Consider the following 23,243-nt stretch of genomic DNA (forward strand, 5'->3'; position numbering starts at 1 on the left):
TGAATCTGGGTCTCCTGCATTGCAGGCAGATTCTTTACCATCTGAGACACCAGGGAAGCCCAAAGGAGAAGGTTAAATTGGAAGCCTTTGATTCGGAGCACGATCACAAGGTTAATTGGAGATGTGGTGTGTATATATACAGAATGGAATATTACTCAGCCACAAAAATAATGAAATAATGCCATTTGCAGCAACATGGATGGACCTAGAGATTATCGTATTAAGTGAGATAGTTCAGTTCAGACCAGTCCCTGAGTCGAGTCCGACTCTATGTGATCTCATGAACTGCATCGTGCCAGGCCTCCCTGTCCATCACCAACTCCCAGAGTTTACCCAAACCCATGTCCATTGAGTTGGTGATGCCATCCAACCATCTCATCCTCTGTCATCCCCTTCTCCTCCTGCCCTCAATCTTTCCCAGCATCGGGTCTTTTCAAATGAGTCAGCTCTTCGCATCAGGTGGCCAAAGTATTGGAGTTTCAGTTTCAACATCAGTCCTTCCAATAAACAATCCAGGACTGATCTCCTTTAGGATGGACTGGTTGGCTCTCCTTGCAGTCCAAGGGACTCAAGAGTCTTCTCCAACACCACAGTTCAAAAGCATCAATTCTTCAGTGCTCAGCTTTCTTTATAGTCCAACTCTCACATCCATACATGACTACTGGAAAAACCATAGCCTTGACTAGGTGGACCTTTGTTGGGAAAGTAATGTTTCTGCTTTTTAATATGCTATCTAGGTTGGTCACAACTTTTCTTCCAAGGAGTAAGCATCTTTTAATTTCATGGCTGCAATTACCATCTGCAGTGATTTTGGAGCCCAGAAAAATAAAGTCAGCCATTGTTTCCATTGTTTCCCTATCTGTTTGCCATGAAGTGATGGGACCAGATGCCGTGATCTTAGTTTTCTGAATGTTGAGCTTTAAGCCAACTTTTTCACTCTCCTCTTTCACTTTCATCAAGAGGCTCTTTAGTTCTTCTTCACTTTCTGCCATAAGGGTGGTGTCATCTGCATATCTGAGGTTATTGATATTTCTCCTGGCAATCTTGATTCCAGCTTGTGGTTCCTCCAGCCCAGCGTTTCTCATGATGTACTCTGCATATAAGTTAAATAAGCAGGGTGACAATATACAGCCTTGACGTACTCCTTTCCCTACTTGGAACCAGTCTATTGTTCCATGTCCAATTCTAACCGTTGCTTCCTGACCTGCATATAGGTTTCTCAAGAGGCAGGTCAGGAGGTCTGGTATTCCCATCTCTTTTAGAATTTTCCACAGTTTATTGTGATCCACACAGTCAAAGGCCTTGGCATAGTCAATAAAGCAGAAATAGATGTTTTTCTGGAACTCTCTTGCTTTTTCCATGATCCAGCGGGTGTTGGCAATTTGATCTCTGGTTCCTCTGCCTTTTCTAAATCCAGCTCGAACATCTGGAAGTTCACAGTTCACGTATTGCTAAAGCCTGGCTTGGAGAATTTTAAGCATTACTTTACTAGCATGTGAAATGAGTGCAATTGTGTGGTAGTTTGAGCATTCTTTGGCGTTGCCTTTCTTTGGAATTGGAATGAAAACTGACCTTTTCCAGTCCTGTGGCCACTGCTGAGCTTTCCAAATTTGCTGGCATATTGAGTGCAGCACTTTCACAGCATCATCTTTTAGGATTTGAAATAGCTCAACTGGAATTCCATCACCTCCACTAGCTTTGTTTTTAATGATGCTTCCTAAGTGGCATAAGCTAGAGAGATAAAGAAAAATATATTATATTGCTTATATTTGGAATCTAAAAAAAATAATACAAATGAACTTATTTGCAAACCGGAAAGAGACCCACAAACACAAAACAAATTTGTGATTACCAAAGGGGAAAGTGAGGGGAAAGGATAAATTAGTAGTTTGGGATTAACATAGACACACTACTATATATAAAACAGATAACTAAGAAGGACCTACTGTGTAGCACAGGTCCTTGTGCTATATATTAGACTCTACTGAATATTCTCTAATAACCTGTAAAGGAAAAGAATCTGAAAAAGAACATATATATATGTATGTGTGTATATGTGTATATATCTGAATCACTGTGCTGTACATGTGAAAATAACACAAAATTGTAAATCAACTATACTTCAATTTAAAAAGACATAAAAAACTAAGGTTAGTTGGGGATACTTTTTGGTGAGTAATCATTCTATTATAGTGCTAGCAATCAAGCTCCGCCCCCAGCTTTCTTCCTCTAAAAACCATATGCCTGAGACCTAGTAAGCACTTCATCAATGTTAATGCTGGTACTGGTGCTCTCTCATTATCATCACTGTCGTCATCATTGTCGTCATTATTGTCTTCATTTTATGTTACTTTCTGTACTAACAGTGGTCTGCTGCTTATTAGAGAGATGCCTTTTTTATTTCACATCCCTAAATCCCTGAAAATCAGAGCTTTCTGTGATAAATCTGCCTTAAAAAGAATTGATAAGGAAGGTGAGTTCTGTGAGGGAAATCACAATGTCATATTTCTGATACTTAGTTCCAGTATCCATTCCCAGATTCCATTCCTGAACTTTCCATTTGCCCATTTTCAATAAATTCACTTGAAAAACCATCTTTTTATATTAGTCACACTGTTTAATATCCATATGCCTGAGACTACAGTTCATTAGGGCAGGCACTTGGGTTTCTTTTTTCCCCCTGTGTACTGAATTAAATGAGTATATGACGTCAGTGTTCTGTTATTCACTAACAGAAAAACAAAATCCATTACATTTTATTTCCCTCTTAAAATCTGAACAGAAAGCATACATTGTCATATCATGCATTTGTGGCAGGAGAGAAAATATTGAGAACTAGCTTTGTTAAGAATAGGTGTTTTAATGGCTAGACCGGGAAGCAGGTTTTTCCTCTGAAAAATGCCCTTGAGCATGGATTAGGTACTTTGCTTCTTCACATCTGCATATGCCTCTTTGGAGGAGAGGATTTGAGTTGCCAGACATTTTCTTCTAAATTATCTTTTAGGAAGAAAACCATGTAAATCAAATTCTTTTTCTTTCCGTAGACAGGGACATAGTCTGTGTACGGTCTAACTGTCTGAAAAGCATCCCGGAGAAACACAGTCAAGTGGCACAGGTAATAAAGAACAAAGAAAGGCTGGTTGAAGATGACCCGAGGCATTGCAGTCTAACTACAGCAACGCTGACATTTGAATAATAGAGCCGCATCTAGTGCTGCAGGGGAGGAGGGGTTCTGTTCTGAAAGTGTACCTCTTAACATCAGAGAGAACATTGCTAGTGTTTCATTTCAGAGAGGATGGAGAGGAGAGAGAACTGCATCCATTACTGCAAATGTCAAATGTCCAAAGCATTTAATAGGGGGGAAATTTAGAACAGAGAGGTACTGATGAGGACAGGATAGCAAGTAGCATGTGTCTGAAATAGTCGGAAGGCTAGTGTTTTCAGCAGAACAAGGTTGAAAACTATAATGAAAGATGTGGGCGTGGGCATAAGACATCTACATCATGACATTTTTACATCTTTCTGTTTCATGTTCCCATTATTTACTGAGTACCTACTATGGGTCAGGCACTGTGGTACATGCTGGGGATTCCGGGGTGACTCAAACATGGTGCCTGCCTTCCTGGGACTTAAAAAGGCCAAAGCCTTACTTATGAGGACTAAACAAGACTCCCAACTGACATACTTGTTCCCTATTTATACTTACCAGTATCCATCAGCTTTATGAGACTTGGTGGTTCCTTCTGATAGGATGCATCTTGATCTCAAAGATTTCCTGGCCAGGACATAGCTCTCATCACAGGATCATTCTCCAGAAATCTTCCTACATGACCCTTATCAGCATCTTCTCCCATTGTATTCAGTGACTATTCTAAATTCTTACCTGTCCTTGAATTTCCTATCCCATCACGTTTACCCTTGCTTTTGACAGATGGCTGTGCCTGGTTCTTCGCTGGAAAATTAAGACCATCAAATGAGAACTCTCTTAGCTACTTCCCCTACCATCTACCAATTTTGCTGAAACCGTACCTGCCTTTTTCCTCCTATCAGTGAAATGCTGTCAGTTCTCCCTGTCCAAGGCTGTTCTTCTTGAAACACCGTCTTGGACTCATCTCCTCTCTCCCCAGGATCCTTGCTCCTTCATTACATTCCCTCTTTCTCCTATTTCTTTACCTCTTTTTCCCCACCTCTGTGAGCTCTTTTCTTTCAGTTCATAAGCATGTTCAGTATCTTTCATCTTTTTTATTTTATTTTATTATTTTTTTAGAATAATAATAATTTATAGTTGTTCCATCGCTAAGTCACGTCCAACTCTTTGTGACCCTGTGGACTGCAGCACACCAGGCTTCCCTGTCCTTCACTATCTCCCAGAGTTTGCTCACGTTCATGTTGATTGAGTCGATGATGCTATTTAACCATCTCATCCTCTGCCACCCTCTTCTCCTTTTGCCTTCAGTCTTTCCCAGCATCAGAGTCTTTTCCAAGGAGTTGGCTCTTTGCATCAGGTGGCCAAAGTATTGGAGCTTCTGCTTCAGCATCAGTCCTTCCAACAAATATTCAGAGATGATTTCCTTTAGGATTGACTGGTTTGATCTCCTTGTTATCCAAAGGATTCTCAAGAGTCTACTCTAGCACTACAATTCAAAAGCATCAATTCTTCGGCGCTCTGCCTTCTTTATGGTCCCACTCTTACATCTGTACATGACCACTGGAAAAACCATAGCTTTGACCGTATGGACCTTGGTCGGCAAAGTGAAAATAACAATACTATATTTTTTATTTATTTTTGTTTATGTAGGTGTCTTCTAAAATATCATCTTCCTTGGGGGGTGCCCCTCCTCTCACCACCCCATACAAGGAAGGCAGCACCCTTATATTGGTCTCCATCCCCTCACTCTGCTTTCTTTTCCATAGCACCTGTCCCAAAAATCTGATGGTTCTTGCTTCTGCCCCCAGTAATCCCTAGAAATCAGTCTTTCCAAAGTTATCAGTGACCTCTGTTTTGCCAAATTTAATGGAAACTTTCTGCCTGTAACTTATTCAACTTTTCTCTGCCTTTGGCACCACTTCTTATTCCTATTTTACTCCTTGGGAACACTGTTTTTGTTTGGTTTCTGTGATACCATTCTCTGATGGTTTTCCTCCTGTTTCACTGGCCAAAATCTCTTAGTCTTTCTCATGGGATCTTTTTCTCATTTTCTTTCCCATGATAGGTGTTGGTGTCCCCCAGGACTCTGCCCTTGGCCTTCTTTTTGAATATATTCATGGAAAACTGCACAGCCCTATAGCTGATGATTGGAATCAGTCAGTTCGGTCACTCTGTTGTGTCCAACTCTTTGCGACCCCATGGACTGCAGCACACCAGGCTTCCCTGTCCATCACCAACTCCCGGATTTTACTCAAACTCATGTCCATTGAGTTGGTGATGCCATCCAACCATCTCATCCTCTCTCATTTCTTTCTCCTCCTGCTTTCAATCTTTCCCAGCATCGAGGTCTTTTCAAATGAGTCAGTTCTTCCATCAGGTGGCCAAAGTATTGGAGTTTCAGCTTCAGCATCAGTCCTTCCAATGAACATTCAGGACTGATTTCCTTTAGGGTGGACTGGTTGGATCTCCTTGCAGTCCAAGTGACTCTCAAGAGTCTTCTCCAACACCACAGCTCAAAAGCATCAGTTGTTCAGTGCTCAGCTTTCTTTATAGTCCAACTCTCACATTCATACATGGCGACTGGAAAAACCATAGCTTTGACTAGACGGATGGATGATTGGAATGACCACCTATAAATTGACAACTCCTAAACTTATATTTTCAGTCCAGCTCCCTCTTGAGCATTGTCCTGCAGAGCTCTTCAAGTCAGCATTGGCCCACATCAAGATTTCTCAACCTCTACACTATTTACATTTTGAATTGAATAATTATTTATTGTTTGGGGCTGTTAGGTGCACTGTAGGATGTTTAGCAGCATCCCTGGCCTCTGCCCTTAGGGGCCATCAATCAGTTGTGACAGCCAAAAATGTCTCTAGGTATCTTTTGTGCAGTACAATCACCTCTGGTTGAGAGCATTGCCCTAAACTAAATATATCCTCTTCCCTTTCCAAGTGTGCCCTTTTTTTGTCACCTTAGTGAATGGTAGCAATGCGTACTAGAAACATACATCATCTTTGCCTTCTCTGTATTTTTTTATGGCTGGGCCATGCAGCTTCCAGGATCTTAGTTCCCCAGCTAAGGATCAAACCCATGCTCCCTGCGGTGGAAGTGCAGAGCCCTAACTCCTAGGCCAGTAGGGAATTCCCCTAGATTCCTCTGTCTTAATCCCACCTCTTCCTCAGCTGCATCTAATTATCTCCAAGTCCTTTCAGTTTTCCTTTCCTTTTTTTTTTTTTTTTTGGTGCTGTGGGGCAGCAAGGGGGGAGGTTGTTCAGCTTTGTTCTTATTTATTTATTGGGTTCAGTTTTTCTTTCTAAAATAAATAAATCTTGACTCCACCTTCTTCTTTCTATTTCCACCACCATTATCACTATCATGATCACTACCACTCCAGTCCAAGCTTCCATCTTCTCTCAGACTGCTGCAATAGCTTCTAAATTGGTCTCACTATTATTTCGGGTCAGTTTGTTATGCATGTGTGTGTTCTCAGTCGTTCCAGTTTTGTTTGACTCTTTGCGACCTATGGACTGTAGCTGGCCAGGCTCCTCTGTCCATAGGATTCTCCAGGCAAGAATACTGGAGTGGGTTGCCATGCCCTCCTCCAGGGGATCTTCCCCATCTGGGGATTGAGGCTGTGTCTCCTGCATTGCAGATTCTTTACCCACTGAGCCACCTGGGAAGCCCCTATATTGTTATGATTCTATAAATATTCACTCCTGAGCTTAAGTAGATGTATTAAGATTTTGTTTCCTTTATTGTACTATTTTTTTCTTTCATTTTGTATTATGGAAAGTTACAAACATATTAAAGTATAGAATGGTATAACAAACCACATATACCCATTACCAAGCTTCAATAACTATCAACACGTGGCCCAACTTGTTTTCACTGTACTCTCACCCACTTTCCATTAACCCCTTTGGATTTGTTTGAGGCAAATTCTAGGCATTATATAATATGCAAATACGCAGGTTGAGTTTTAACAGAAAGGACTTAAATTTTTAAACATAATTTCATACTCTTGTCACACCTGAAAATAAGCATTTATCCCTTAATATCATCAAATGCCTAGTAAATGTTCAGATTTGGCACTATATTATCTCATAAAAGGGGCTTCCCTGGTGGCTCAGATGATAAAGAGTCTGCCTGCAGTGCGGGAGACCCGGGTTTGATCCCTGGGTCGGGAAGATCCCCTGGAGAAGGAAATGGCAATGCACTCCAGTATTCTTGCTTAGAAAATCCCATGGATGGAGGGACACGACTGAGTGACTTCACTTTTTTTCTTATCTCAAAAAGCTTGATTGTTATAGTTGCTTGGGTCAAACCAAGATTCAAGCAAGGTATACACATTGCATTTGATTAACATGTCTCTTTACCTTCTTAATTTATAAGTACCCTTCCCTATTAATTTCTTTGTCCCCACAGTTTACTTTTTAAAGAAACTGGTTTGTTTTCCTGTGGAGATTCTCACTTTCTGGATTTTGCTGATTGAATCTTCTTGATATCATTGAGTGTTCTTCCTCTATCCCCTGTATTTACTATGAGCTGGTAGAGTGTTTATCAGAATCACGTTTGATTTTTGTCAAGAATGTTTTTATACACAATGTCTAATGGGCTGCCTTTTGGTGATGTTAAGATTGAACCGTTGATTCAGGTATCATCAGTCTCATCCACTCATTGAAAAGTTCCCTGTCAGCTTTTCACCTAATGGTTTAGCTGTCTTTGGTGATCATTGCCTAGATCCATTATTTCAGAAAGGGGTTACAGTGTAATGATATTCTAAATCTATCAGTTATTAGTGAAAATCCTTATAGAAGTAACTTTTCCCTACTAATCCTTTGATTACTCTAAGGTACTCTTACAAGAAAGGCAGGATAAATCCTTGTTTCTTTGTCCTTCCTCAAAAGATGATCAGTTAAATGTGTTTGTTTGGTACCATTATGAATCATAAATTTTTTTAGCATACTTGATATATTTCAATCTACTACAGCTACTAGAGTTTTCTTGGCACTCAAAATATTCCATTTTTGACCAATTGAAACCTCTTTACGTTGCTTATGAATCCTAGATGGCCCTGATAGTTCTAGAATGATATTTCTAGCACATCTAGTCCACTTTCTGTTTAGGAGCTGAAATCAGCCGTTTCTTCAAGGAATCCTTGTCTCGTTTAATGGGAAATGGTAGGGTGCTAGGTGGGTGCTTATTTATACTAAGTTGGTCATATTTCGAAGCCTCTTAAGTGGACAGTGCTAGAAAATATTTTTTAGAAAAAAAAATACATCATGAATTTATAGCAATATACCCAAATCAAATTAAAAATTACAGTTTTTACTTAAATTCTTTGATTTTATATTTTTATCTCCTGTCTCTTCTAGTAAAAACTTTAGTCCTGACAACATTAGCATAATTACAGTTTACCCTTGAACAAGGTCACGGTTAGGGATGCCAACCCCAGTGCAGTTAAAAATCCACCTCTTATCTGTGATTTTTCATCTGTGGATTCAACTAGCCATGCCTCATATAGTCCTGTAGTACAGGTTTAGTGAAAAAAATCCTCCTATAAGTGGACCTATGAAGTTCAAACCCATATTGTTTAAGGGTCAGCTGTACCTATTTATTCTATACAAGTCTTTATGTACAATTTCAGAACAGTCGTACTAATATTACTAACAAATGGTTACTGAAAAGAGTTTGAGATCTCTGTTCAGTTCTTTTTGTCAAATTATTGTGACTGTGAAGGAATTCATCTCTTTGTAGTTACATCACCAACTTGTCACTTGATACATGGGTTGTTTTTTTTTTTTTTACTTTTTCCTTCTGATTGAATTCTTAAAATAATTTTACAAGATATTTGCATGGTTTCAAAGTCAAATCTACAAAATGAAGGTGTATTTAGAGAGTTTTAGCTTTTACCTCTGCCCTGTCTACCCAGTTCCCTTCCTTCGTCTAAGGGTGACATTATTATTCACTTTTATTTATTTGTGAAAAATGGAAACATATTTCTATCTCCCCCTTTCTTAGCTAAAAGGTAGCTTAATGTGAACATGGTTCTGTATCTTTTAAAAAAATTAATTAATTTATTTTAATTGGAGGGTAATTACTTTACAATATTATAGTGGTTTTTGCCATACACTGACATGAATCAGCCATGGGTGTACATGTGTTCCCCATCCTGGACCCCCCCTCCCACCTCCCTCCTCATCCCATCACTCAGGGTCATCCCAGTGCACCAGCCCTGAGAACCCTGTCTCATGCATTGAACCTGGACTGGCGATCTATTTCACATGTGGTAATATACATGTTTCAATGCTATTCTCTCAAATCACTCCACCCTGGCCTTCTCCCACAGAGTCCAAAAGTCTGTTCTTTATATCTGTGTCTCTTTTGCTGTCTCACATATAGGGTCATTGTTACCATCTTCCTAAATTCCATAAATATGCATTAATATACTGTACTGGTGTTTTTCTTCCTGACTTACTTCACTCTGTATAATAGGCTCCAGTTTCATCCACCTCGTTAGAACTGATTCAAATGCATTCTTTTTAATGGCTGATTCCATTGTGTGATATTGTAATATTCTATTGTGTATACGTACCACAGCTTTCTTATCCATTCGTCTGCTGATGGACATCTAGGTTGCTTCCATGTCCTAGCTATTATAAACAGTGCTGTGATGAACATTGGGGTACACATGTCTCTTTCAATTCTGGTTTCCTCAGTGTGTATGCCCAGTTTTTTTTTTCCATTTAATAATGTACTTCCTTTTTTTTAAAAAAAAAAAAAGCTGCATAGTTTTATGTAGTGTGATGAATTTTAAAACTTTTGGTTTCATTGACTTGATTAATTACATCATTTTCTCATTGGCTTAGTTTTCTATGAACCTGTTGCTTTTTGTTTCTTGTGAGTACTCTAAGAGCTCTGTTGAACATTCATCAATATTATCCATATGGTCAAAAACTTGAGTTTAGTTTTTTACCCTGAAGAGCTTTCTTTCTGGAGAATCCATGCTAGGCTCCTGAGGGCTTCTGCTTGACTGTTACCTTGGGACTCCTTTTGCTGTTCTCCTCCTGTCCTTCCCCGTTTCTTAGATCCTCTGTCTTTTTCTGGTTTATATCCTCATTTGGCTGGAATACAACCTCCATTAGCTTCCTGAGGAAGGATGCCCAGGAATAAGAGTGTTTGCATGTCTATAAATGTCTTCATTCTTTCCTGACATGTGATTGAGAGTTTTTCTAGATTTCAAATTCTAGATTTGAATCATTTTCCTTTATAAATTTGAAGACATGGTTTCATTGTCATCTGACTCCTAGTGTGGTGTAAATCTAAATGCTACTTGAAGTTCTATTTCTTTGTAGATAATCTCTCCCCTCTTTTTCTGTCTAGAAACTTTTAGGAAATCTCTTTATCCCTGAAACTTCATGACCATGTGGCTCTTCTTTCACTCATGGTGGTGGGCACTTTGTAGCCTTTGTTAACCTGGAAGCTAGTACTTTCATAGGGAATTTTCCTGTGTTATTTCTTTAAATATTTTTTATTTTTATTTTTTGTACTATATACACTCAGCTCGTGGGATCTTAATTCCCTGACCAGGGGTTGAACCCTGGCCTCTGCAGTGAAACTGCCAAGTCCTAACCACTGGACTGCCAGGGAATTCCCTATTTTTATTTTTTGAAGAATAGTTGATTTACAGTGTTGTACTAGTTTCAGGTATACAGCAAACTGATTCAGTTATACATATATATTCTTTATCAAATTCTTTTCCTTTATAGGTTACTATAAAATATTGAATATAGTTCCTTGTACTATATAGCAGATCCTTGTTGCTTATCTATTTTATATATAGTAGTGTGTATAAGTTAATTCCAAACTCCTAATTTATCCCTCCCCCAATCCTTCCCCTTAGATAAGTTTGTTTTTATATCTGTGACTCTTTCTATTTTGTAAATAAGTTAGATTGTGTCATTTCTTGGAGATTCTGCATATAAGTGATAGCATATTATATTTATCTTTTTTCTGATTTAATATGGTAGTCTCTAAGCTTATTCTGGAATGTGAAGTCAAATGGGCCTTAGGAAGCATCACTAAGAATAAAGCTAGGGGAGGTGATGGAATTCCAGTTGAGCTATTTCAAATCCTAAAAGATGATGCTGTGAAAGTGCTGCACTCAATATGCCAACAAATTTGGAGAACTCAGCAGTGACCACAGGACTGGAAAAGGTCAGTTTTTATTCCAATCCAAAGAAAGGTAGTGCCAAAGAATGCTCAAACTACTGCACAATTGCACTCATTTCACACGCTAGTAAAGTAATGCTTAAAATTCTCCAAGCCAGGCTTTAGCAATATGTGAACCGTGAACTTCCAGATGTTCAAGCTGGTTTTAGAAAAGGCAGAGGAACCAGAGATCAAATTGCCAACATCCTCTGGATCATGGAAAAAGCAAGAGAGTTCCAGAAAAACATCTATTTCTGCTTTATTGACTATGCCAAGGCCTTTGACTGTATGGATCACAATAAACTGGAAAATTCTGAAAGAGATGGGAATACCAGACCTCCTGACCTGCCTCTTGAGAAACCTGTATGCAGGTCAGGAAGCAACAGTTAGAACTGGACATGGAACAACAGACTGGTTCCAAATAGGAAAAGGAGTACGTCAAGGCTGTATATTGTCACCCTGCTTATTTAACTTATATGCAGAGTACATCATGAGAAATGCTGGGCTGGAGGAAGTACAGGCTGGAATCAAGATTGCTGGGAGAAATATCAATAACCTCAGATCTGCAGATTTGCCACCCTTATGGCAGAAAGTGAAGAGGAACTAAAGAGCCTCTTGATGAAAGTGAAAGAGGAGAGTGAAAAAGTTTGCTTAAAGCTCAACATTCAGAAAATGAAGATCATGGCATCTGGTCCCATGACTTCATGGCAAATAGATGGGGAAACAGTGGAAACAATGGCTGACTTTATTTTTCTGGGCTCCAAAATCACTGCAGATGGTGACTGCAGCCATGAAATTAAAAGACGCTTACTCCTTGGAAGGAAAGTTATGACGAACCTAGACAGCATATTGAAAAGCAGAGACATTACTTTGCCAACAAAGGTCCATCTAGTCAAGGCTGTTGTTTTTCTAGTGGTCATGTATGGATGTAAGAGTTGGATTATAAAGAAAGCTGAGCACCAAAGAATTGATGCTTTTGAACTGTGGTGTTGGAGAAGATTCTTGAGAGTCCCTTGGACTGCAAGGAGATCCAACCAGTCCATTCTAGAGGAAATCAGTCCTGAATATTCATTGGAAAGACTGATGTTGAAGCTGAAACTCCAAAACTTTGGCCACCTGATGTGAAGAGCTGACTCATTTGAAAAGACCCTGATGCTGGGAAGGATTGAAGGCAGGAGGAGAAGGGGACGACAAAGGATGAGATGACTGGATGGCATCACCGACTCAATGGACGTGGGTTTGGGTGAACTCCAAGAGTTGGTGATGGACAGGGTGGCCTGGTGTGCTGCAGTTCATGGGGTCGCAAAGAGTCACACACGACTGAGTGACTGAACTGAATTAGGGTTATCCCTGTTGCTGCAAATGGCATTATTTCATTCTTTTTTTAATGACTGAGTAGCATTACATTGTATACATGTATATATCGTATCTTTATCCACTCATCTGTTGATGAACATTTGGATTGCTTCCATGTCTTGGCTATTGTAAATAATGCGGCTATGGATATTGGGTTGCATGTATATTTTCAAATTATAGTTTTATCCAGATATCTGCACAGGAGTAGGGTTGCTGAATCATATAGAAACTCTATTTTTAGTCTTTTAAGGAATCTCCATACTGTTTTCCATAGTGATTGCACCAATCATTCCTACCAACAATGTAGTAGGGTTTCCTTTTCTCTACACTGTGTCCAGCATTTACTATTTGTAGATTTTTTGATGATGGGCATTCTGACTGGTGTGATATATTATTATTTGAGTTATCTCCTTTCTCTCATTTTATATGTTCTCTCTATACTGCTTGTTATTTAGACTTTGGACTTCACAAATTAATTCTGTAGTCTGCTACTCACTCTTCTATTTGCCATCTCTTTCCCCTTTTGTTCTTGTCATGAAAATTTCTTGACATAAACGCCAACATTTTTATTGTTTTTTTCTACTACGTTTTAATTTTCAAAAGCTTTTCTTGTTCTCTCATTGTTCCTTTTGTATAGCATCTTCTTTTTTTTTAGTAATATATGTGTGTATATATATATATATATATATATATATATATATTTTGTTGTTGTTGTTCAGTTGACAAGTCATGTCCGACTCTTTGTGACTCCATGGAAGCAAGCCAGGCTTCCCTGCCCCTCACCATCTCTTGGAGTTTGCCCAAGTTCATGTCCATATATATACATATATATAAATATATATATTTTGCTTTTTTCCCCTGTTCACTGAATTATCTGCTTCCTTTAGGAATATATTTTTCTTGTTTGTTTTGGGCACTGTCTTTTGCAATGGAGGCTTTAATCAAATAGCTGGTTGGTATTTGCCTGACTTCATATTTTAAAATGAGGCCTTAAAAAAATTGATTGGCAATTCATCTTGAATGGGCTTGTTGATTCTTGGCTTCACTGCTGGTGCTTATGGGTGGGGGCCCAGGTCTCTGTCTTGGGAGATCATTACTCTGAGACTTTTCAGTTTCTTGAGCGAATTTATATTGAATTTTCTTTTTTTTAATTTAATTTTATTTATTTTCATTGGAGGCTAATTACTTTACAATATTGTATTGGTTCTGCCACACATCAACATGAATCCGCCAGATGTATATTGAATTTTCCAGTGTCCATTGCTGTGCCACCACTCTGCCTGGTATTGCCAAATTCAGAACTTTTATGTGTTCATTTTCTCCTGAGGAAAAAAGAATCCCCAATCTCCTGCTATAGAAGGATAGAGGTTTTTGGTAGGATGAGGTTACTTACCAGTTCTATGTCCAGACTTTCAACTAAATCCTGTGTTTAGCTCTATACCTTATTCCACCTCTGCCTCCTACAATACCTTGCACTTCAAGTTTCAGTCTTTGCAGCTTGTGTGGAGCAGATAAGCTTTATGTCTCATCAGATCCCCCTTTATAGGTAGTCCAGATGTAGCTTCCTTCATCTTGCTAAGTCCGTTGCCACTACAGTCTGCTTTGCATCTTTTAAAACTTTATTTAGTTTGCTCTTGTTGTCTTCTCTCCCATTATCTCTGTTCTTTCATTTATTCATTCAACAAGTTCAGTTGAGTACCAAGTGCCAGGCACTGTTCTGGGTACTTAGGATATAATAATGAAGAAAATATCCCTTCCCTTGTGGAACTTATGTTTTAGTAGGGGGAGACAGATTTTAAAAAATAATAAAGTAAATTATATAATATATTAGAAAGTGATAAGTATGGCTGTGGTCTGAATGTTTATGTCCCTCCAAATTTTATATGTTGAAATCTTAACCCTCAGGGTAATAGTATTAGGAGGGTGGGGCCTTTGGGGGTTACTTAGATCATGAAAATGGAGTTCTCATGAAAGAAATTGTGCCCTTATAAAAGAAGCCCCAAAGACTAGGTTGTCCCGTCTGCCATGTGAGGTTACAGTGAAAAGACAGCCATCAGTGAGGAAACTGTCAGCAGACACTGAATCTGCCAGTATCTTCAGTTTGGATTTCCCAGTCTCCAGAGCTGAGAAATTTTTGTTCTTTATAAGTCACTTAGTTTATGGTGATTTTGTTTTAGCAGTCCAGACAGACTAAGATAAATGCCATGGGAAGCCTACAGCAGGATAAGGAGGATGATAATTCATAGGTTTGGAGGAAATGTGGGTTGTAGTTTTAAATGGGATCAAGGCAGGCTTCATTGAGAAGCCTGAATACTTGGCATATATACTGATACTGTTACTTGAATAAATCAGTTTTCAACTAGGTACGTTAGTTGCCTAAAATGGGTAGCCCTTTACTTCTCCAGGGGACCTTCCTGACCGAGGGATCAAATCCAGGTCTTCCAAGTTGCAGGCAGATTCTTTACCGTCTCTTATTTTTTCATAGGAAACATTTAGCAGTGTTAGAGAAGTTTTTGGCTGTCACCACTGGGGGGTGGTTGGGCAGTGCTGCTGGTATCTGTTTAGTTAGTAGAGGCCAAGGACGCTGTTAAACATCCTGCAATGCAAGGAATTGATGATAACGCCAAGGTTGGGAAGCTTTGGAATTAAGACTTAAAGGAAGTGAGGGTATCCACCATGTGGAGGTGAGGGAAGACCATTCTAGGCAAAGAGAACAGCCATGGCAAAAGCCCTAAGGTAGGAGTGTGGCATGCTTTCTGGAGGAACTGAAAGTACACCCAGAAGAGGAACATGAGATGAGGTAAGATGATTAATATGGGCCAGAACATGTAGTACCTTAGAGGTCGTTGTGGGGACTTTGGCTTTTATTCTGAGCTATTGGAAGTTGGTGGGTCAAGATGAGGACTGTGAATTAACCATAGGGACCATTAGTGACTGCAGCAGAAGCTGTTTTGGTGGAGTAGTGGGGACCTGATTCAAGTGGGTGAACAGGAAGTGAGGAATGGGAGGCGGTGAGTATAGACAGTTCTTTTGAGAGTTTTGATTCAAGGAGGAACAGAGAGATGGAACAGTGGCTGGTGGGGAAAGGGGCGTCAAGAAGGTTACTTTTCTTTTTAAAGATAGGAGAGTAAGAAAGGCATGCTTGTATATTGATGGGAATGATCCCCTAGTGAGGGGTGAAAATGATGCAGGAGAGAAAGAAGGGAGAATTGGTGGAGCAATGAGTTTAAAGAAGTTTATGTTTTTTATTCCTGTTTCATGTTAGTGGGATTTTTAAGAGGAGTAGTCTGTTATTTTAACCAAAAGGCCCTTTTACTCTTAAAAAAATATTTTATTGAGGTATAATAGACATGCAGCATTGCATAAGTTTAGGGTGTACAGTGTGTTGATTTGATACATTTATGCAGTTGACCCTTGAACAACACAGGGATTGGGCACTGACATTCTGCAGTTGAAAATCCACCGATAACTTTATAGTCAGCCCTCTATATCCTTGGTTTTCCCATATCTGTGGTTCCAGATCTCGAGTTCAACTAACCCCAGATTAAAATAACCACAGATAGTGTAGTACTTTTTTATTGAAAAAAATCCACATGTAAGTGGACTCACATAGTTCAAACCCATGTTGTTCAAGGGTCAACTGTATATTGTTAATATGAAACTTGGCATTCCCATGTAAGAATAAGAGTTTCAGCCTCTATTTTGTAAATAAACAAACCAAGGCCTTGGCTCATACAGTGGAGAAGCTGTATTTCATATTTACTTACCCATTATCTTCCAGGTCAGATTCAGCTTTTCAGTTCCCATCCTTCTAGGACCTCAACGACATTTGAATTTTGCCTCCAGAAAACCAGCAAGTAAACAGCAGTTGAACCAGTCTTTTTTTTTTTTTTAAACAATTTAAAAAAATATTTATTTTTTGTCTGCATTGGATCTTAGTTGCAATTCGTGGGCTCTTCATTGCATCATGCCGGCTCAGTAGTGTGGCAGTTGGGTTTAGTTGCCGTGTGGCATGTGGGACACTGGTTCCCCAACCAGGGATTGAACCCATGTCCCCTTAATTGGAAGGTCAATTCTTAACCATGAGGCTACCAGGGAAGACCCTGAACCAGTCTTTCTTTAAATCACCAACTTCAAAATTTGGGAAAATATGTTCAGTATAGTTAAGCATCTTATGTTGCATTTATATGAAATTATAGCAAAAGTAACCAAGTGCGCCCTTAATTGATTTTTACCCTTTCAGGCAGTACTGGTTTCTGGTGTAACTCTCCTTTCCATGCACAATTTTGGGTTTGTTTGAAAATAGAGTGGACCCCAAACACATGTATTATGAAAACAAGAGGACCTAGTCAATCAGATAATGTGTCCTGTTGTCATAGCAACTGGCTTTTGTTTGGAGGTTGGCTTTAAGGATTTTTGATATCTCAACAACTCAATCAGGATTGCTTTTGACCTGTGTTTACCAGGACAAAATGAAGGATCTGACTAAGCTATGGTATGGTTGGTACCTGGTTACCTGAAGAAATACAGAAACAATGGGCTTACATTAGGAGGTTATAATAAAAATGGAATTATAGCAGCTTAGTAGTATATTAGGAATTGCTGCCAGGAGGAATTCACAGAAATGGAAGATTATTGTCTGCCACATTATGCATACAATAAACTGAGATTCTACATAGAAATACCTTTCCTGTTCTTTCATACCTTCTCTCAATAATAATTATTGAGCACTTGTTGTATGCTAGACTCAGGGTACAATTCTGTGTCTTCATGGAGCATACTGTTTGAGCTACAATGGGTAGGATCCCTCTGTGAGGTCATAGGCAGGAATCATATTTCTTATATCACTGCATTAGTTTGCTAGGGGCGCCATAACAAAATACTGCACAGACCGGGTGGCTTAAACAACATAAACTTGTTTTCTCATAGTTCTGGAGGCTGGAAGTGCCCAGATCAGTGTGTCAGCAGGTTTGGTTTCTTTGGAGGCCTCTTTACTTGGCTTTCAGATGGCTACCTTTCTGCTGTGTTCTCATGTGGCCTTTCCTCTGTGCACATGTGCATCCCCAATGTCTCTGTGTATCCCAGTTTCCTTTTCGTATGGAGATAACAGTCAGATTAGATTAGGGCCTACCCTAATTGCCTCCTTTTAACTTAATCACGTCTTTAAAGGCCCTATTTCCAAACATAGTCACATTCTGATGTATTCGGGGTTAGGACTTCAATGTATGAATCCAAAGGAGACACAGTTTAGCTCATAATACTGTATCCTCTGGACCCTCAAAATTCATGTTCTTCTCATATGCAAATACAATCATGCCCATCCCAGCAGCCCAAAATTCTTAACCCATTCCAGCATCAATTCTTAAGTCCTAAATCTTATCTAAATGAAATATGGATGAGAGATACCAATCAAAGTATAAGTCATCCTGGGCTTCCCAGGTGGCTGGACAGAGGAGCCTGGCAGGCTATAGTCCATGGGGTCACAAAGAGTCAGATACAACTGAGCAACTGAGCATGCATGTGCAGCCCAGGAAGCCCTCACTTACATTGGGCTTCCCAGCTGGCATAGTGGTAAAGAATCTGCCTGCAATGCAGGAGATGGGGATTTGATCCCTGGGTTGGGAAGATGCCCTGGAGTAAGAAATAGCAACCCTGTCCAGTTTTCTTGCCTGGAAAATTTCATGGACAGAGGAGCCTGGCAGGCTGCAGTCCATGTGGTCACAAAGAGTTGGACATGACTAAGTGAGCGCACACACACATAATTCATCCTAAGACAGAATTTCTCTTTAGCTGTGAACCTGTGAAACGGAACAAGTTAACTGCTTCCCATGAGAAGCAGAGGATAGTCATTCCCATTCCAAAAGGAACAAATTGGAAACAAGAAAGGGGTCACAGTTCCCAAGCAAGTTTGAAGCCTAGCAGGAAATTCCATTTTAAGGCTCAAGAATAATCCTCTTTGGGTTAATACTGTCCTCCAGGCTCACTGGTGTGGTGGGCCCACTCGGGTGGCAGCCTTGCCGACTGAAACCACCGGGGTTCAGACACCCTAATGGCCTCATTTTAATCTCTTTAAAGACCTCATCTTCAAATCTAGTCACATTCTGAGGTACTGAGGGTTCAACATTTGAATTAAAGGGGAGGGATGTATTTTAGCCCATAGCAGTCACTCAGCATGAGTAATCAGCTGTCAAACTTTGTTAGTTTTGCCTGTGTTATCATATTGTTTTCTTCCAGTACTATGAAGTATTCCTTTGACAGTCCCCATTGGGGCCCTGACTTTTGTTTCATGAAGGTGGATACTGGCGTGAGCTCACAGTCTGCACCAATAGCCAAGGGCACACAATGGCCATCATCATTTTTTATCCCCAGGAATTAATGCAGAGACTCAAGGAATGACAAGGGGCAGCTTCTATAGTAATCCTTACTATCAGCATGCTGTAGTTGGTGTTGAGAGGTTTCAGGGTAAATAGCAGATACAAAGCATCCATGGAACGTTTGTATGCGTTAGAAGGGTTAGGGATGATGATGAAGAGGAGGTGGCCAGGATTTTCTTAACTATGCTGCTGACATAATCAAACCAAAGGGACAGGCTCCCTTACCAAGTTAGTTATCACGGAAGGACTCCTAAGGTTTTTCACAAGAACTTTGCCCACGGAAGTTATTAGATGCTCTACCAAATTCAAAAAGCCAATTTAATAGAGTCTAGAATATAGAGCTTCCCAGTGGCTCAGATGGTAAAGAATCCACCTGCAATGCAGGAGACTTGGATTTAATCCCTAAGTCTAGAAGATCCCCTGGAGAAGGAAATGGCAACACACTCCAATATTCTTGCCTGGAGAATTCCATGGACAGAGGAGCCTGGAGGGCTACAGTCCAACGGGTCGCAAAGAGTCAGACGTGACTGAGAGACTAATACTTTCACTTCTTTTTTCAAAATATGGTCAGAATTTCATAATCCACATAATACTTGTACATTTGTAATACACTTAGAACGTTCAAACATTCCAACATGAAAACATTCTTGTGTGATCATCTCAAGTAATTTGTGAAGTAGACTAGAGAAGGAGAGGGTGGCGTAGAGGTACCTGAGGTTAAAGGGCCAGTAAATGCCAAGAGCCAACTCATTGGAAAAGACCCCGATACTGGGAAAGATTGAGGGCGGGAGGAGAAGGGGGTGACAGAAGATGAGATGGTTGGGTAGGATCATCAAATCGATGGACATGAGTTAGAGCAAGCTCTGGGAGATGGTGAAGAACAGGGAAGGCTGGCATACTGTGGTCCATGCGGTTGCAGAGTCGGACACGACTTAAGAGACTAACAACAACAGAATAGCAAGGCTAAGGCTTGAACCTACACCACTGGTTCCTGGCCTTTTAGCTCTATAGCTCAAACATTGCTTATTATCGTAAGTCCTGGTGTCAAGCTAATGGATAGGGCTCTCTGTAGTGATAACAAGAATTTTAAAACATTTGGGACTCGAAGAAAGGATTTAGTTGCTATGGTCATTCTCTTCCATGCCCTTTCTTTCCTTTCTCCTAGGATGCATGTCTTCTGAGATGGCATTTGGATGGGTGGGTGGGATATTTGAAACAGAGAAGTATGAAGCGAATTGAAAGGTCATTGTTTACTTGAGATGGAACAAAAGCTTAGTTTAGCTCCTTGGTTACAACAAGAATAAGTGTCACAGTTTCTTTAGAGAATTATTAAAGATGCTCAAACCAGAGAAAGTGCCATGTCTATGGCACTTTGGGATTTGTCAAAACCCAATAAGCAAAGCAATGCTTCTGCTGAAATGGGAAAATAACATTTTTTTTTTTTGTTCTACAGAACATTGCTTTATGTTAAGTGTTATTTATAATAGGATTTGAGAAATGTACCTTCTTGTCTGACTGCTGCATGGCTGATTATCATAGAGCTTGGAGAGAAAATTATCAGAGATGAGTTTTTCTTGACTCCTGATTTTGTGCTGTGGTCATGAGGAGCTCTCTGTTCAGGAGGAGCTCTCTGTTCAGAAGGAAGCTGTAAAGGAGTTTTTCACCAAAGGGCCAGGGGCAGTCTGTGACTTAACATCACTTTACTTACAGGAAAGGTAAACCTGGGATAGCCCCACAGCAAGCCGGAGGCTGATGGCTTGCTATATCCTGGGTTGTGGATTAGTGAGGCAGAGCTGCTGATGGCTGAGTGCCTGCACGCACCTCCATTCCCTGAGAGGGGAACACCAGCAGAGCTCTCTGGGCCATGCCATGGAGGCTTTGTCTCCTAGCTGAGATGCTGGGGGCTCCTTCTCTAGCCAACCACAGAGATAGGTTGGCCTGCCATTCCAAAGGGCTGTCTTTTATTCTTTTGTAGCACAACGACCCATTGCAGCCATCATCAGTCTCCCTACTAGTTCCTCTTTGGGGATCCCCACATCTTTGAAGATCTCCTAGGCTTGAAGATCTGCATGTCTCCGGATGCCTTTTTCCAGGTCAACACTGCTGGTGCAGAGATGCTGTATCAGACTGTGGGCGAGCTGAGGGGAGTGAACTCTAACACCATCCTCCTCGACATCTGCTGTGGAACTGGCAAGTGGCAGCCCAGGGCAGAATCTGCATGCAGCTTATCTCCCTAACACCATCCACCCTGCACCCAGGGCCCTTGCAGACTGGGAGGTTGTAGTAGTGGTATAGGCATAAGCTCACTGGTCTCATGCCCTAAAATACCCTCCTCTTATTCTCTCCTACTTCTTCAGGTGTGATCGGCCTCTCTAGCCCAGTATGCCTAGGTCCTTGGGATTGAGTTGGTGGAGCAGGCGGCAGAGGATGCCAGGTGGACAGCAGCCTTACCTTCTGCTTACCTTCTGGGGAGAAATTTAAGAGTTGTTGTTCCTCTGCCATGGGAAAGAGCATGCGCTGTATCCACGACTGTGGGGAGGAAGGGAAAGTATTCTGGAATGGTCAGAGTTGGATCCTGATGGTTTTCCAAAAGAGGTCCCAATAACTAATCCTCCCCCTTTTTTTTAATTGCAATATAGTTGATTTATGTGATGTGAGTGAAAGTCGCTCAGTTGTGTCCGACTCTTTGTGACCCCATGTGCTGCAGCCCACCAGGCTCCTCTGTCCATGGAATTCTCCAGGCAAGAATACTGGAGTGGGTTGCCATTTCCTTCTCTAATAGTTGATTTATAGTGTTGTGTTAGTTTCAGGTGTACAGCAAAATAATTCATATATATATGTATATATATATATATATATATATGCACACACATACATATATATATTCTTTTTCAGATTATTTTCCCTTATAAGTTATTATGAAATATTGAGTGTAGTTCCCTGTCCTAAACAATAGGTCCTTGTTGGTTACCTATTTTATATATAGTAGTATGTATCTGTTAATTTATCCCTCCTTAATTTATCCCAAACTCCTAATTTATCCCTCCTGAATCATTCTTTTTTTCTATCCAGAAAAAGCCTAAAGGAAGGAATAAGCCTAGTTGATAGAAAGGGAACTTGGCAAAGCTTTAATATAAAAAAGCCTTCTTGACATTAGACTTATGAGGCATCATAACATAATACAGTCAGTTTCAAATTATTTTTAGCAATAAGATCTTTTCTTTGAACAAAATCTTCTGCCAAATGCAACATAGAAAAAAGATTTTCTCTCCCCCTCTACCTCACCTCCAGACAGTTCCTGAGGCTCTGTGTGAAAGCCTCCAATATAGCAGAAAGAGCACTTGAGTTATAGTCAAGGTTCTCTTCTTGGTATAGGTCCTTAAGTACTGTGTGAGTTGCTGAGCTGTAAAATAATACATCTAGTCTCTCAAGGTGAAAGTCTCACTGAGATACTGCAAGGGAAGTGCATTGGAAAAAATGAAGCAGGTCCAAAGCATTTCTTTCATTGTTAGGCAGAAATATGCTAGATCCAATGGGAAGATCCTTGGCTTCTGCATGTTTCCATAAAGCTGAAGCTCCCCACCCCCAACTGCTGGGCTTGTTCTTTTTTTTTTTCATTTATTTATTTTTATTTGAAGGATAATCGCCTTACAGTATTGTGTTGGTTTCTACCAAACATCAGCATGAATCAGCCACAGGTTTGCCCATGTCCCCTCCCACTTGAACATCCCTCTCACCTCCCTCCCTGTCCCACCCCTCTAGGTTGTTACCAAGCCCTGGTTATGGCATGTGGGCCTCTCTTTTGCAGGCATCACCAACTGTGAATTCCACCCTGGTCAAGCAGAGAAGATTTTGCCACAGCTACTAAAGTCAAAGGAAGATGGGCAGTTAATTGTTGCTGTGGTGAACCCAGCCCGGGCGGGACTGTGTAAGGATGACTAGCTTTCCTGCTACAGAGCAAGTTAGGCGTTTCCATGATGTCCACCAGCTTTGGTTCCTCACATCTGTACCTTGGTAAGGCTGCTCTTAGTGGGCTGGCTCTGAACCTGCTTCTCCTCTTTATTCCTAACCGGTCCTGTGTGCTCACCAGTTGGGAGTCTGTGATAACCTGGACCATGATAGTTTAATTATATTAATAGCAACCTGTTTCCTCC

At 40.3% G+C, this 23,243-nt stretch overlaps 1 protein-coding gene across 1 annotated transcript in view; it reads left to right on the plus strand.

The window, feature by feature from the left end:
* The window catches only part of TRMT2B (tRNA methyltransferase 2 homolog B), a 39,368-nt gene that overhangs the window by 5,999 nt on the left and 10,126 nt on the right, over nt 1-23,243 (plus strand). The window contains 6 exon segments of the mRNA XM_068962500.1: nt 3,045-3,115; nt 18,950-19,093; nt 20,707-20,804; nt 21,065-21,280; nt 21,446-21,534; nt 22,889-23,017. Coding sequence (XP_068818601.1) covers nt 3,045-3,115; nt 18,950-19,093; nt 20,707-20,804; nt 21,065-21,280; nt 21,446-21,534; nt 22,889-23,017 — 747 coding nt within the window.

This window comes from Capricornis sumatraensis, chromosome X (assembly GCF_032405125.1).
Source record: "Capricornis sumatraensis isolate serow.1 chromosome X, serow.2, whole genome shotgun sequence".
Taxonomy (NCBI): Eukaryota; Metazoa; Chordata; class Mammalia; order Artiodactyla; family Bovidae; genus Capricornis; species Capricornis sumatraensis.